General features: G+C 43.9%; 1 protein-coding gene across 1 annotated transcript in view; it reads right to left on the bottom strand.

Moving 5' to 3' along the window:
• GALNT9 (polypeptide N-acetylgalactosaminyltransferase 9) overlaps positions 1–15,330 on the bottom strand; it is a 589,226-nt gene that overhangs the window by 362,967 nt on the left and 210,929 nt on the right. Inside the window, exon 6 of the mRNA XM_044281849.1 lies at positions 368–485. Within this exon, the coding sequence (XP_044137784.1) occupies positions 368–485 (118 nt within the window). The remainder of the gene's footprint in view (positions 1–367; positions 486–15,330) is intronic.

The following is a 15,330-nucleotide window of genomic DNA, read 5'->3' as shown; positions in this document are numbered from 1 at the left end:
CAATCCAGCAATAATTGAATAAAAAATAAATAAATAATCATCACACTTTATTTTTCTAACTATTCACGTAGTATGAACTAGAATGGATATAGAGATACACAGTACTGTACGTTGATCTTTTCCCTTCCATAATTGACTTATGGCATGCAGTTCAAACTCAAATCTAGCATTTAGAAAATTGACAAAGTGTACTGTACATGGCTATAAATTTATGTTTTGGCAAGCTGCCTGCAGTGAGTTTGAAAGTGTATCACACATGGAAACAGGCCATTGTACTCAGTCATTACGCCCATATTTTACAGAGAACGATGCTTGCATTTAAAAATTGTGCTCTCACAAATTACACTGCATTAAAGTGGAAACTTACTCTCATGCCAAGCTCAATATTTTCTCCTCCATACACCTCCATGCCAGGATCCAGCAGCCCAATGTCTCCAAAGTATGCTCGATCAACCACAAAGGAACATCCAATCATGGCCGGGGTTCTGGTGAGGAAACAAAGAGTTAGTGTCAAGAAATGAGCATCTGCTTTTTGGCTGCTCAGTTTCAACTTTATAGCTTGCTAAAAATGAATTAGATTGTTACCATTAATTATAGTGTTAACATATAACATCTGAAAAAGGACTATGGCTAAATATCTAGTTGTAGACATATTTGATGCAACATGAATTAATTTGTATCTACTGAAATGAATCAAAGGGGTTATCTGGGAGAAACAAATAGTCAACATGATTCAAAAAAGAGAAAAAAAAGAGAATTAGATCGCACATCCACAAGTTTAGCTTTGATCTATAACTGCTTCTCAGCAAAAATTCACAAAGCTTCTCAGCACAATAATTCTCTTTTTTCTCTCTTTTTGAATCATGTATGATTATTCTGTCCAGGATCAGCCCTCCTCCCATTCGGTACAGGTGCTTTTAGCAGTAGCCTGAATATAAGGGTGAAGTGACCAACCAGCCCTCAGTCTGAGACTCTGAGAGCAGGTAACAATGTTAGCTCTGACAACTTTTCACACAGTGCGGTGCTGGGTGGCAGCTGTTGTTGCTGTGGCGCTGCGCTGGTGGGTTGGTGGGACCTGGTGCCAGGGTGGCATTGACAGGCAGCAGGGGTTCTGTTTGGCAGCTGGATCCCGCCACCTGCTGGTGCAGAGCTGTGGCGCCGGCGGTTGCCAGGCAGTACCGCGCCAAATTTATAGTAGGTCCCACTATAGGAGGCAACTTTGGCGCTGTGGGTGGGCTTATGCCTTTTGATAAAAAAATGCACTAATGTCTCTTATATAGCATGCAGTATAGGGGGCTGTACACTAATTATTGCGCTGAGAAGCAGTTATAGATCAAAGCTAAGCTTGTGGATGTGCGATCTAATTCTCTTTTCTCTTTTTTTTTAACAAATAGTTAAGTTAACCCCTTAGGGACACAGCCTTATTTCACCTTAGGACCAGGCCATTTTTTGCAAATCTGACCAGTGTCACTTTAAGTGGTGATAACTTTAAAACGCTTTGACTTATCCAGGCCATTCTGAGATTGTTTCTTCGTCACATATTGTACTTCATGACCCTGGTAAAATGAAGTAAAAAAAATATTTTTTTCGCATGAGAAAATACCAAATTTATCAAAAATTGGGAAAAATGTGCAAATTTCAAAGTTTCAGTTTCTCTACTTCTGTAATACATAGTAATACCCCTAAAAATTCTGATGACTTTACATTCCCCATATGTCTACTTCATGTTTGAATTATTTTGGGAATTATATTTTATTTTTTGGGGATGTTACAAGGCTTAGAAGTTTAGAAACAAATCTTGAAATTTTTCAGAAGTTTACAAAAACCCAATTTTTAGGGACCACTACAGCTCTGAAGTCACTTTGCGAGGCTTACATAATAGAAACCACCCAAAAATGACCCCATTCTATAAACTACACCCCTCAAGGTATTCAAACTGATTTTTACAAACTTCATTAACCCTTTAGGTGTTGCACAAGAGTTATTGGCAAATGGGGATGAAATTTGCGAATTTAATTTTTTTGCCTAATTTTCTATTTTAACCCAAAGCAAGGGTTAACAGCTAAACAAGACTATCTTTATTGCCCTGACTCTGCCGTTTACAGAAACACCCCATATGTGGCCGTAAACTACTGTATGGCCACACAGCGGGGCGTAGAGTGAAAGGTGCGCCGTTTGGTTTTTGGAAGGCAGGTTTTGCTGGACTGGTTTTTTGACACCATCTCCCATTTGAAGCCCCCCTGATGCACCCATAGAGTAGAAACTCCATAAAAGTGACCCCATCTAAGAAACTACACCCCTCAAGGTATTCAAAACTGATTTTACAAACTTTTTTAACCCTTTAGGTGTTGCACAATATTTAATGGAAAATAGAGATACAATTTGAAAATGTAACTTTTTTGGCAGATTTTCCATTTTAAGATTTTTTTTCCAGTTACAAATCAAGGGTTAGCAGCCAAACAAAACTCATTCTTTATGGCCCTGATTCTGTAGTTAACAGAAACACCCCATATGTGGTCGTAAACTGCTGTACGGGCACACGGCAGGGCGCAGAAGGAAAGGAATGCCATACGGTTTTTGGAAGGCAGATTTTGCTGGACTGGTTTATTTACACCATGTCCCATTTGAAGCTCCCCTGATGCACCCCTAGAGTAAAAAATCCAAAAAAGTGACCCCATTTTAGAAACTACGGGATAGGGTGGCAGTTTTGTTGGTACTAGTTTAGGGTACATATGATTTTTGGTTGCTCTATATTACACTTTTTGTGCGGCAAGGTAATAAGAAACAGCTTTTTTGGCACCGTTTTTTTTTGTTATTTACAACATTCATCTGACAGGTTAGATCATGTGGTAATTTTATAGAGCAGGTTGTCACGGACACAGCGATACCTAATATGTATACATTTTTTTTTTTATTTATGTAAGTTTTACACAATGAATTCATTTTTAAAACAAAAAAAAGTTTTAGTGTTTCCATAGTCTAAGAGCCATAGTTTTTTCAGTTTTTGGGCGATTATCTTAAGTAGGGTCTCATTGTTTGTGGGATGAGATGACGGTTTGATTGGCACTATTTTGGGGTGCATATGACTTTTTGATTGCTTGCTATTACACTTTTTGTGACGTAAGATGACAATAAATGTCTTTTTTTCTACCGTTTTTATTTTTATTTTTTTACGGTGGTCACCTGAGGGGTTAGGTAATGTGATATTTTTATAGAGTTGGTCGATACGGACGCGGCGATACCTAATATGTATACTTTTTTTAATGAAAGCAATGTGCTGACACCCTGGTATACCCATTGGCCACCAACGATTATTCAAGGGGAGGCGGGCGGGGGATCGCGATCCCGCCGGCCGCACGGCCTGCCTCCCGCAACCCTCCCCCTGCACCTCCCACCGGGCTCAAATCACTCAGGGGTGCAGGGGGGGGGGGAGATACAGGTATATTTTTGGAATGCTAAAGTTTCTGATCCCTGCGGTCAGGGACCGCGGGAATCAGAAACTGCAGAAATCGCAGCAAACCGCAGGTCTGAATTGACCTGCGGTTTGCCGCGATCGCCGACATGGGGAGGTCAGGGGACCCCCCCGCGCATTTAGCCTAGGTGCCTGCTCAATGATGAAAAGGATCACACTTGGTGGTCATGGCTCCATTATAAACATCATCCTGACTGTGAACAGAGTCTGAGATGAACAGTAGAGTACTCATTTTCCTGTGGCAATGCCATGACATCATTCATGTGATCACTGACCTCATCAATTTCATGAATTAAATGTAAACATCACTGCTGAGGTAAGTGATTGGCTGGAGTGGTGACGTGAAAGATCTATGTCATTGCATTGCTGTAGGAATGATGGGACCACCAGAGTGGCAGCACTGAGGCAGCAGAGGATTTATCAAGCGAGTAATGAATTTATTTATTGCATACTATTTCTTGCTCTTAGGCAACATTCTTAAAATCCCTGACAACTGTGGACAGAACAGGATAGTTTTATATTCTAGTATAAACAGATTAGATCAAGTCCTGGCCTTTGCCAAGGTCACACTGCTATCTTCTAAATCATACTGTCATGTTCAGGAATGTGCAATTCATTATTGGTTTAGAGGAGGCAGATGGGTTTTAATTCTTGTTTCCAGTTTTTTTTTTTTTAAACACATATCCAGCATGGGATGTGAATTTCTGATGAGAAAATGCTATTGATGTAATGTGTGTCTGGCATCTATGTGGTCCCTTGTCAATTCAGAACTAATTCACTCTAGTACTTTGTTAGTTTTGTAATAAATCGCGTTATTCCATCTATCAGCATGGTCATACTAAGATCAAAGACTCAAGGTCAAAGTACTTGCCAATAGAAATGGAAGACTCAGACCAAGTGTGACAAAACCCAGTCAAGAAGTGTTATCTTTTATCTATCTATCTATCTATCTATCTATCTATCTATCTATCTATCATTTATCTATCTATCTATCTATCTATCTATCGATCTATCTATCTGTTTATCATCTATCTATCTATCTATCTATCATTTATTGATCTATCTATCTATCTATCTATCTATCTATCTGTTTATCATTTATCTATCTATCTATCTATCTATCTATCATTATCTATCTATCTATCTATCTATCTATCTATCTATCTATCTGTTTATCATCTATCTATCTATCTATCTATCTATCTATCTATCTATCATTTATCTATCTATCTATCTATCTATCTATCTATCTATCTATCATTTATCTATCTATCATTTATCTATCTATCATCTATCTATCAATCTCATATCTATCTATCTATCTATTATGGCTACGACCACATTAGTGTTTTTTGCGGATTCATCATGGATCTGCAAAAACGCTTCAGTTACAATAATATAACCACATGCATCCGTCATGAACGGATCCGGTTGTATTATGTCTTCTATAGCCATGACGTATCCGTTTGTATTATCTTTAACATTGCCAAAATGGATCCGTCTTGAACTCCATTAAAAATCAATGGGGGATGGATCCTATTTCTATTGTGCCAGATTGTGTCAGAGAAAATGGATCCATCCCCATTGACTTGCGCTACTTTCACACTGGGTTTCTGGGTCCGTTTGTGAGATCCGTTTCAGGGCTCCATTCAGAATGCCTCAATTTGGCTGCGTTTGGTCTCCGTTGCGTTTTTTAGACGGTCACTAAAACGCAGCTTGCAGCGTTTTTATGACTGTCTCACTATGCAGAGCCAAACGGATCCGGCCTGTCTTACAATGTAAGTCAATGGGACGAATCCGTTTTTCACTGACACAATATGGTGCAATTGAAAATGGATCCGTCACCTATTGACTTTCAATGTAAGTCAAGACGGATCCGTTTTGACTTAGACTTTTTTTAATTAATGAATAATGCAAACAGATCCGTTTTTAACGGATACAAGCGTTTGCATTATTCGTGCGGATCCATCTGTGCAGATGCAAGACAGATCAGCATAAAACTCGAGTGTAGCCTTACATTGTGTGCCAGGACGGATCCGTTTGGCTCCGCTTCGTCAGGCGGACAGCAAAACGCTGCAGGCATCATTTTGGTATCCGCCTCCAAAGCGGAATGGAGACTGATCGGAGGCAAACTGATGCATTCTGAGCGGATCCTTTTCCATTCAGAATGCATTAGGGCAAAACTGATCCGTTTTGGACCGCTTGTGAGAGCCCTGAACGGATCTCGGAAACGGCAAGCCAAAACGCCAGTGTGAAAGTAGCTTTAGCTATCTGTCTGTCTGTCTGTAGCTATTATCTATCTATCTACTATCTATATCTATCTATCTACTATCTATATCTATCTATCTATCTATCTATCTATCTATCTATCTCATAGTAGAAAAAAAATCCATAGCTTTCCCAAATGTGAGTAAGTAGTGTCCTTTATTCACAACGTGATGTTTCAGTCATCTTACTGGGACTTTTCTCAAGCGTTGTGTGGTGAATAAAGAACACTACATATTCACATTTGCTATGGATTTTTTTTTCTACTGCTTATTTTAGATGTTTCTGGTGAAATCCACACTGTTGGCACACTAACTCTGCTCTGTTTCCTTTTTGTCTATCTATCTAAATAATATGATTTTGTAAACTGTTCAGTAGTGCATGTGAACACAAGAAGCACTAAAATTATTAGGGGAAATAATATGGTATCCATTTTCCATAATATAGCACAAGCCCTAAAGGTGAGTTCAGACAGAAAAAATAATCTACACAGGTGCAGCAATTTTAGATGAGGATTTGCAGAGGACCTCCTCTTTAGCATTGCCAAGAATCAAATCTATTGTAAAAATCTATGGGCAAATCCTCCAAATAATAGGCATGATGTGAATTTGAAACCTCAGAATGAGTGGGGGTTCATAAAACCGTAGTCCTAATATAATAGTGTACATTTGTATAGGATTATTTGTGTGAAATCTGAACTAAATATCTGTTAAAATTGTGCAACTGTCACTTGTGATAGATCTGTATAGAATACTTTTCGTACATTTTGGATAACCCTATAAATGGATATTGGCATAAATACTAGATGGATATGCTGCGGATTGTATCCACTTACTTTGAAAAATCTGTAGTGCAAAAGTCACAGCATGCCAACTTAGGCCTCATGCACATGACCGTTGTGAGTTTTGCGGTCCGCAAATTTCAGATCCGCAAAACACGGAAGGCACGGACAGCCATTGATATAACTGCCTATTCTTGTCCACAAAACTGAAAAAAAAATAGGACAGGTTATATCTTTTTGGGTGGACCACGGAACGGAGCAACGGATGCGGACAGCACACAGAGTGCTGTCCATATCTTTTGCAGCCCCATTGAAGTGAATGGGTCCGCATCCAAGCCGCCTAAACTGCGGCTCGGATGCGGACCAAAACAACAGTCGTGTGCAGGAGGCCTTAGGCCTCCTGCACACGACTGTTGTTGTGTTCCGTGTCCGTTGTTCTGTTTTCCGTGATTTTCTGCGTACCCATTGACTTTTAATGGGTCCGTTGAAAACTCGGATAATGCACCGTTTGTCATCCGCGTCTGTGATCCGTGTTTCCAGTCCATCAAAAAAATATGACCTGTCCTATTTTTTTCATGGACAATGGTTCGCGGACCCATTCAAGTCAATGGGTCTGTGAAAAAACACGGCGGCACACAAGATTGTCATCCGCGTCCGTTTTTTTCCTATCATTTGCAAGGCAAGATTTTTTTTCACTTTCCTTCATGTCTGGTGATCCTCCAAAAATCAAGGAAGACACACGGAAACAAAAATGGAAACGGATCACGGAGCAACGGAACCCCGTTTTGTGGACCATGAAAAAATGCTGTTGTGTGCATGAGGCCTTATGCTGTGGATTTCCACCATGGATTTCAACTAGTGTTGAACAAATCGATACATCCAAAGTGGAATTTGTTCCAACGTTTAGGAAAATTTGGATTTGCAATGAATCTAAATTTCCTGGCGCTTTGTGGTAATTAATCTATTTTCCCCTAAAATGGCAGTGTTACAAAGTGAAAGTAAGAAGCCCAGGACAAGAGATCACCCATAATGCAGTGCAGCCAGCCAATCAGCAGCTATCCAGCCCCTGTGATATCACAGCCCTATACAAATACAAATCCCACCCGGTTTTAGCCATTTTACAGGGAACTGAGCATAGGGACGGCTAGGGCCGTTTTAGCGGCTTAGATGCGGACCCATTCACTTTAATGAGGCCACAAAAGATGCAGACAGCACTCGGTGTGCTGTCCGCATCCTTTGCTCCGTTCCAAGGCCCAGCAAAAAATATAGAACATGTCCCATTCTTGTCCGTTTGCGGACAAGAATAAGCATTTCTACAATGGGCCGCTTGCGGAAGGCACATGGGCGGCTTCTGTTTTTTTGCGGATCCGCAAAAACTGGAACGGTCGTGTGCATGAAGCCTAACTGTTATTGTAGTGCCCACCTTGTTTTACATATTAGTAATTCCATTATGTCTTGATTCTCAATCTTTGGTGAATAAGCTGTCTATTTTTATTGTTATTGGGGTGTCTCCCTTGTTTAATAGATAAGACATTTTGTTAGGCCTTGATTCTGAAACTCGGGTGACTAAGTAGTGTGATTTAACAATTGGGGTGTCCACCTTGTTAAATATATAAACAATTCCATCAGTCCTTGATTTTCAAAATGGGGTGCCCACTTTGTTTCTTAGATAAGCAATCCCATTAGGCCTTGATTCTTAAATTGAAGTGAATAAGCTCTCTAATACCTATCTTAATTGGGTGTCCACATTGACATTGAATAACTTATTTTACATAAACAGTTACTAATGATTAGGGAATCGAAGTTAATGAAGTTGAATTTAGGAAAATAAATTAGATTTGCCATAAATCAGAATTTCCTCGTGCTTCATGGTAACAAAAGTTGTAAAGTGAAAGTAAGAAGCCAGCTACTGCCCACCACAATTTGGAGGAGAGGTCCGCTGCTTCCTCCTGTAGGCATGCAAGTAGAGATAATGAGTGTCCCATGGGAGCAGGTATTGAGAACGGTAAGTGATGTGGCCATGAGACTGATGAGGATGAGAAAAGTAATGAGCCAGCAGGGTGGAAGCAGCGTGAGATCTTGAGCCATACCTGCCCGGAGTAGACTGTCTGCTACTCAGGAGCCTCAGCCGTAGTGGCAGGCAGTTAACACAGAGTCATGGGTGTAAAATACCATACTCACAGGTACGAACATTTTCCATCAAGTTGCTTGAGGAGGTCAGCCTGGCGGTATGTAAGATCTGTGGGCAGAAGTTGAAGTGCAGCCAGGGTGCTAGTTGGCTGTTGGCACCATGGCCCTAAAACATAGAGCATCACCAAAAATGTGCCTAGGAAAACCATGGTGCTAATGTAGTGGTACAGCCAGATGTATCTCCCAGCAGACCCCACCCCTTTTCCAGAAGTCAGGGCTCCACCCCCTCAGCAGAAGGGAGCTGTGTTTTCTTCCCATCATCTACTGGTCCTGATGCTCCTCCTCCACCTACTCCTTGCCACGCATGTCACCAGTAATCGATCACCAAGGCAATTGCAAAGAGACAACAGTATGCATGCACTCACCCAAAAGTGCAGAAGCTGCTCCTGTTCCTAGCGAAGTTGCTGGTACTACAGTCTTTCCATGTGGTTGACTCTGCCCAGTTCAGGGAACTAATGGCTTGTGCTGCGCCAAGATGGAGAGTCCCAAGCCATCATTACTTCTCTTAAAAAGCTTTACCAGTTCTGTGTATGTACATACAGCAGAAGGTGGGGCAGTCCTTGAGCCTGTCATTGGCTGGTACAGTTCACTGCAGCACCAATGTTTGGAACTGTAACTATGGTCAAGGACAATATATGTTCTTTATTACACACTGGATAAGTATGGTTCTGCCTGAGGCACACCAGCAACTTGGCCAGGTGATGGCAATGCCGCCTCCACATTCTCATGCTGTGATTGCAGTGCCAATGTCCTCCTCCGCCTCCTCATCCTCCACCTTGGTCCCAGCCTCAACTCTAAGCACAGTTCAGGGTGGTCCTCCAGCATGCCACCTATGCAGAGCACGGTGGTGTCACGCTGTTATGCACCTGGCCAGTCTGGGAGAACAGAGTCACACTGGGGAGGAACTTCTCAAGGTTATTAACCAAGAAATTGAATCCTGACTGTCTCCTCACCAACTATAGATGAGAACCAGATTCCACCCAACTGCAATACATCTTAAAAATTGCCAGGAAACTGTGCATGCACTTCTGTCACTCTTACCCTGCGAAGCATATCCTCCTTGAGCTGCAAAGGCAGAATAATGTTCCCCAACATCACCTCACATGTGTCATTTCCCCACGTTGAAACTCCACCTTCCACACGTTGGACCAACTACTGTATATGAGCAGAAGAAGGCCATGAACGATTTCTTGATAATGCAGGCCGACAGGGGTACTCCCCTGTGTAACTTTGGTGTTAGCCAGTGGCAGCTCATGCATAAAACCTGTAATTTGCTCAGGCCTTTTGAGGAGGCCACTTTAGTTGTCAGCTGCCATTCTACTGTCATTCTACTCCTTCACATCCTGAAGCAGATGCTGATAAATCTGGCTGGCGGGGGACAGGAGACGTAGTGGTTACTTTCAAGGCCATCTGAGCCCTGTGGGAGCTGACAATGTTAGACCCTCATTACCAGGCCAAACTGGGGGCCTTTTTTAAACCTGCTGAGAGGGATGAAACACTCAAGTGTCACACAGACATCCTATGTAGTCGGTTGGTCGCTAACTCTGTGTGCCTTTGCCCATCCTCACAAAGGTCTAACCAGGGTGACCCCCTATGCTCACACTCCACTGCCACCCCTACACTAATGCTTCATTGGGTGCAGGAGCAGCACCAGCTCTGTCAGCAGTAACTTAAGTCTCTAGTCTCTGATGAGCACGTTTGCTTACTGAAGAAACCAGCCAGCAGCAGGACATGGAGCAGAAACTGAACCAACGGGTGGTGGCATACTTGGACTGTCACCCCACATCCAAGATCCCCTGGACAACTGGGCAGGACATGGAGCAGAAACTGAACCAGCGGGTGGTGGCATACTTGGACTATCACCCCACATCCAAGATCCCCTGGACAACTGGGCAGCCAAACTTGATTTGTGGCCGCAACTAGCCGAGTTTGCCCTGGACAAGCTTTCCTGCCCAGCCAGTATTGTGGCATCAGAGCAGGTGTTTATTGCGGCGGGGTGCATAGTTACCCAAAAGAGAACTCACCTTTCAACAGGAAATTTTAAGAGATTAGCCTGTCTAAAGATGAATAGTTTTTGGATCATCCAGGATTACCATACACTGGTGCCTGATGCATCAGACTAGAGCTGTCTGGCAGTAATGTTCAGACTGCAGTGCAACACCAGAATATTGTGAAATATGGCCCGTTACTAGGGATGAGCAGACCCGTGGATGTTTGGGTTCGCGGGGTTCGGCCGAACTTCAGGTCAAAGTTTCAGGTCAAAGTTTGGATTCGGGACCTGAACTTTGGTGCACTAAAATGGTTGTAAAATAGTCATAGTAAGGGCTGGAGGGCTGCAAAGGGAAGCAAAATGGGGGTAAGAGCAGGACAGTTGCCCTGAAAACAAATGTGGACAGGGAAATTACTTAAAATAACATAAAATAGAACAACAACAAAGAAATTACATCTTGAACTAGGAGGCGAAGGTCAAAGTAAAGTAAGAGGTTGAGGAGGTGGTGGAGGTGGTGGATGTGGTGGTGTAGGTGGAAACGGCGGTGGAGGGAAGACCCCAAAATATTGGGAAATAGAAAGAGAATGCAAAGACAAAGTGTGCTGGGGGATAACAAAGGCTGGGTGCGGCCGGTATACTTGTCTACTCAGCACAAGGTACAGACAAGTCCTGTGGGATCCATGCCTGGATCATTTTAATGAATGTGAGCTTGTTCACGTTGGCTGTGGACAGGCGGCTGCGCTTGTCTGTGATTACCCCCCCCCCCTGCCGTGCTAAACACACTTTCAGACAATACACTTACTGCAGGGCAGGCCAGCACCTCCAACAAGGCGTAAAGGGCAAGCTCAGGCCATGTGCCCAATTTGGAGACCCAGAATTTGAATGGGGCAGACCCATCAGTCAGTACGTGTACGCATGTGCACACGTACTGTTCCATCATGTTGCTGAAATGCTACATCCTGCTAAGACATTTCTGCATCAGCTAGTGGTGCTGGTTGTTGACAAAGCTTTTGCACATTTCGGCTATGCTAACCTTCCCTTCAAAAGTGCTGGTGATGCCCCAGCTGCGTTGGCGACATCTTCCTCCTCCTCTGCCTTCGGCTTGTGCTTCCACTGAGCCCCTGCTGTCAGGCCTGGCTTGAGGCTCAGCGGCACCAACCACTCATCAATCTGTTGTTCCATGCCTGTCCACAGCTCCTGCACGGTGTGGGTTTTTCCCCCCAAACAGATGAGTTTCAAAACAGCTTTCTGTCGTTTTCCCCTAGCTGTGCTGAAGTTGGTGGTGAAGGTGTTACACTGACCAGATGAGGAGGCGATAGCGGAGGAAGCGGAGTAGGAGGCAACAAAAAATGTCCTGCAATCCTCAGGGGCGGTAGAATATACTCCAAACTGATATCCGCCTCAGGCCCAGCCGCCACTGCATTTACCCAGTGTGCAGTTAGGGAGATATAAAGTCCCTGCCCGTGGTTACTAGTCCATGTATTGGTAGTTATGTGGACCTTGCCACAGATAGCGTTGCGCAGTGCACACCTAATTTTGTCTGCCACTTGGTTGTGCAAGGCAGGGATGGCTCTTCTGGAAAAGTAGTGGCGGCTGGGAACCACGTACTGTGGGACAGCCACCTCCATAAGGTTTTTAAAAGTCAATGTCTCCACCAGATGGAATGACAGCATTTCAAAGGCCAGGAATTTGAAATGCTGGCATTCAGGGCCAGGGATCGTGTGTGGGTAGGGGGTACTTCCCCCTTCTCTTCAGTGTTTGGGGGATAGACAGCTAAATGCTTCCATGGGACAGTGTGAACATGCTGGGTGACGGTGCCACATCCTCTGTTTGCGGGGTGGCAGGTGCTACTGTCACTCCAGAGGGGCAGGAAGAGGGAGCAAGAGGAGCCTGAGATCTTTTGCGGTTTTTCAGGTGTTTACTCCACTGCTGCTCGTGCTTTTCATTTAGATGCCTGGTCATGCAGGTGGTGCTCAGGTTTAGAACATTCATGCCTCGCTTCAGGCTCTGATTCCACAGCGTGCAAACCACTTGTGTCTTGTCGTCAGCACATTGTCTGAAGGACACTCCTTGAAGCTCGCTTTGGTGCGCTCAGTTCCTGGGTGCGGTGGGCAGTAGCAGGCGTACTGGCTAGGGGATGGCCACTCTGCTTTTGCTCCCTGCTCCCTCTTTTGCTGTGCAGCTGGCGCTGTGTGACCACCACCTCTTCTTCCGAACTGCACACGTCATTTGCAAGACGTTCATTCCATGTGGGTTCTAGGACCTCATTATCCTCCACATCATCTTCCACCCACTCTTCACCCCTGCCCTTCTTGCTGGTCTTCACACTGCAGAAAGCCGCAGCAGTTGGCACCTGTGTTTCGTCATTATCATCAGAGACGTGCTGCAGTGGTCCTCCCATGTCCACATCCTGAAACATAAGTGGTTGGGCATCAGTGCACTCAATCTCTTCCACTTCCGGAGCAGTGTTAGGTGGATGACCCACGAAACCCTGCCAGCAGAGACATCAAAAAGCATAAGAGAATGCTGCATGGGCTCAGACTGCTTGGCTGATTTGCAAGGGGATGAGGTAAAAGACAGATGCCCATAGGCTGCAGGTGCCAACTCTGCGGTTTCAGCAGGGGAGCGGGTGGGAGACAATATGAAGGAACTGGAGGCACTGTCAGCCATCGAATATACTACCGCCTCTACTTTTTTGGCCTCACCATTCGTACACTGATATTCGGGCCTACAAAATGATGCTGAACGTCCTGTCGCCTACGTGCACCTGAGGAAGGTGTTTCATTTGGGTGTGTAGCTGGCAAAGATCGACTACGTCCTCTCCCTGCAACAGGAGCTCCCCCAGCACCAGCAGCACCGCGACCAGGGCCACGTGCCTAATTTGACGCTCTCCTCATTCTTTAAGGTCACCCACCGAACTAACAGACAGATTAACTATATTAATTTCCCGGTCACGTATGCAGTGAAGGTGTACCTCACACCAAAAATGAGAATATGTCACCCACCTAACTAACAGACGGATTAACTATATTAATTTCCCTGTCACATATGCAGTGCAGGTGTACCTCACACCAAAAAATAGGTATATGTCACCGGCCGAACTAACAGACAGATTAACTACAGTATAGTAATTGCTGTGTCACATATGCAGTGCAAGTGTATCTCACACCAAAAATGGGTATACTGTATGTCACCACCGAACTGACAGACATTAACTATTATATTTTTGTGTCAGGGGTACAAAAAAGGCGCATTGCACCCACAAAAAATCACTATAGGTCACCTACAGAATTAACAGCCAGGTTAATCATTATATTTCTGTGTCAGGGGTACAAAGATGGTGATTTGCACTCACAAAAAATCATTATAGGTCACCCACAAAACAAATAACTAGATTCATAACACTCTACCTCATTTCAGCTGCCTGCTTCCTGTCCCTGCAATACCCAGAGCTGAAGGGCTGTGCTACATGTGATCCAGCTTGTATAGAGGCTGGGTCACATGATGCACCAGCCAATCACAGCCATGCCATTACTAGGCATGGCTGTGATGGCTTGTAAGTGCCCACAGCTTAAAAGATGGCCGATTGGCTGTCCTGCAGCCTTTCAAAAGCTTTATTAAATGCCCAAACACCGAGCTCAAACCCAAACTTTTCCGGCAAAATTTGGGTTCGGGTCCGGGTACCCGAACTCGCAAGGTTCGGTACGGACCCGAACTTTATAGTTCGAGTTCGCTCAACACTACCCGTTACTTCTGGCCACGTGCTTCAGCCACTATTCTGCTGCTGCCACCCACCTGAATCCACCCACCTGCTGCCTCTGCTGCCATCTTCTTCTACTGCCACCATCTTGTGCAGTCACTGCTGTTGCCCCCCACCTCCCCACTCTGTGACTGGACCACTATGTTGACTCCTCATGCTGTTGCCACGCTCACCACTATGTGATTAGGCCACTGTGTTGACTCCTCATGCTGTTGCCATGGTCACCACTCTGATTGGGCCACTATGTTGATTCCTCATGCTGTTGCCACCCTCACCAGTCTGTTTTGGGGACACTGGTGTTCCTTTTTTGGTCTTGTTGACATCACAGTTTATTTTACCATTCTCCAGATCCGTCAAAAGAACCAAAAAAATGAAAAACACAATCCTGTCTGTGGAGCATCTATAAGTCCTCTAACACACGGTCAGTATTTTGCATCAGGATTTGATCATTTAATCTTATTAGAGGCACTAGTTGGGACCTTTGGGATAATTTCAACAAAACAGGTCAACTGACCAAAAAGAGATACCTTTAGGGGTCCCAACCTATTATATATAAAAATAAAACTACATCTTTATTTTGTCATTTAAAACCTTGCAAATGTGAAGAAAGGGAAAATCATGTGTGATTAAACTATCAGAGGACAGTAGAACAGGGTCACTAATGGATACTACTGATAACTGCGGGACTATTTGTGCATAAACTCTCCTTTTTGTGTTTAACCACTTCAGCCCCGCTAGCTAAAACCCCCTTCATGACCAGGCCACTTTTTACACTTCTGCACTACACTACTTTCACCGTTTATCGCTCGGTCATGCAACTTACCACCCAAATGAATTTTACCTCCTTTTCTTCTCACTAATAGAGCTTTCAT

The sequence above is a fragment of the Bufo gargarizans genome, chromosome 1, assembly GCF_014858855.1.
Source record: "Bufo gargarizans isolate SCDJY-AF-19 chromosome 1, ASM1485885v1, whole genome shotgun sequence".
Classification (NCBI taxonomy): domain Eukaryota; kingdom Metazoa; phylum Chordata; class Amphibia; order Anura; family Bufonidae; genus Bufo; species Bufo gargarizans.
This window is presented reverse-complemented; position numbering and strand designations above follow the sequence as displayed.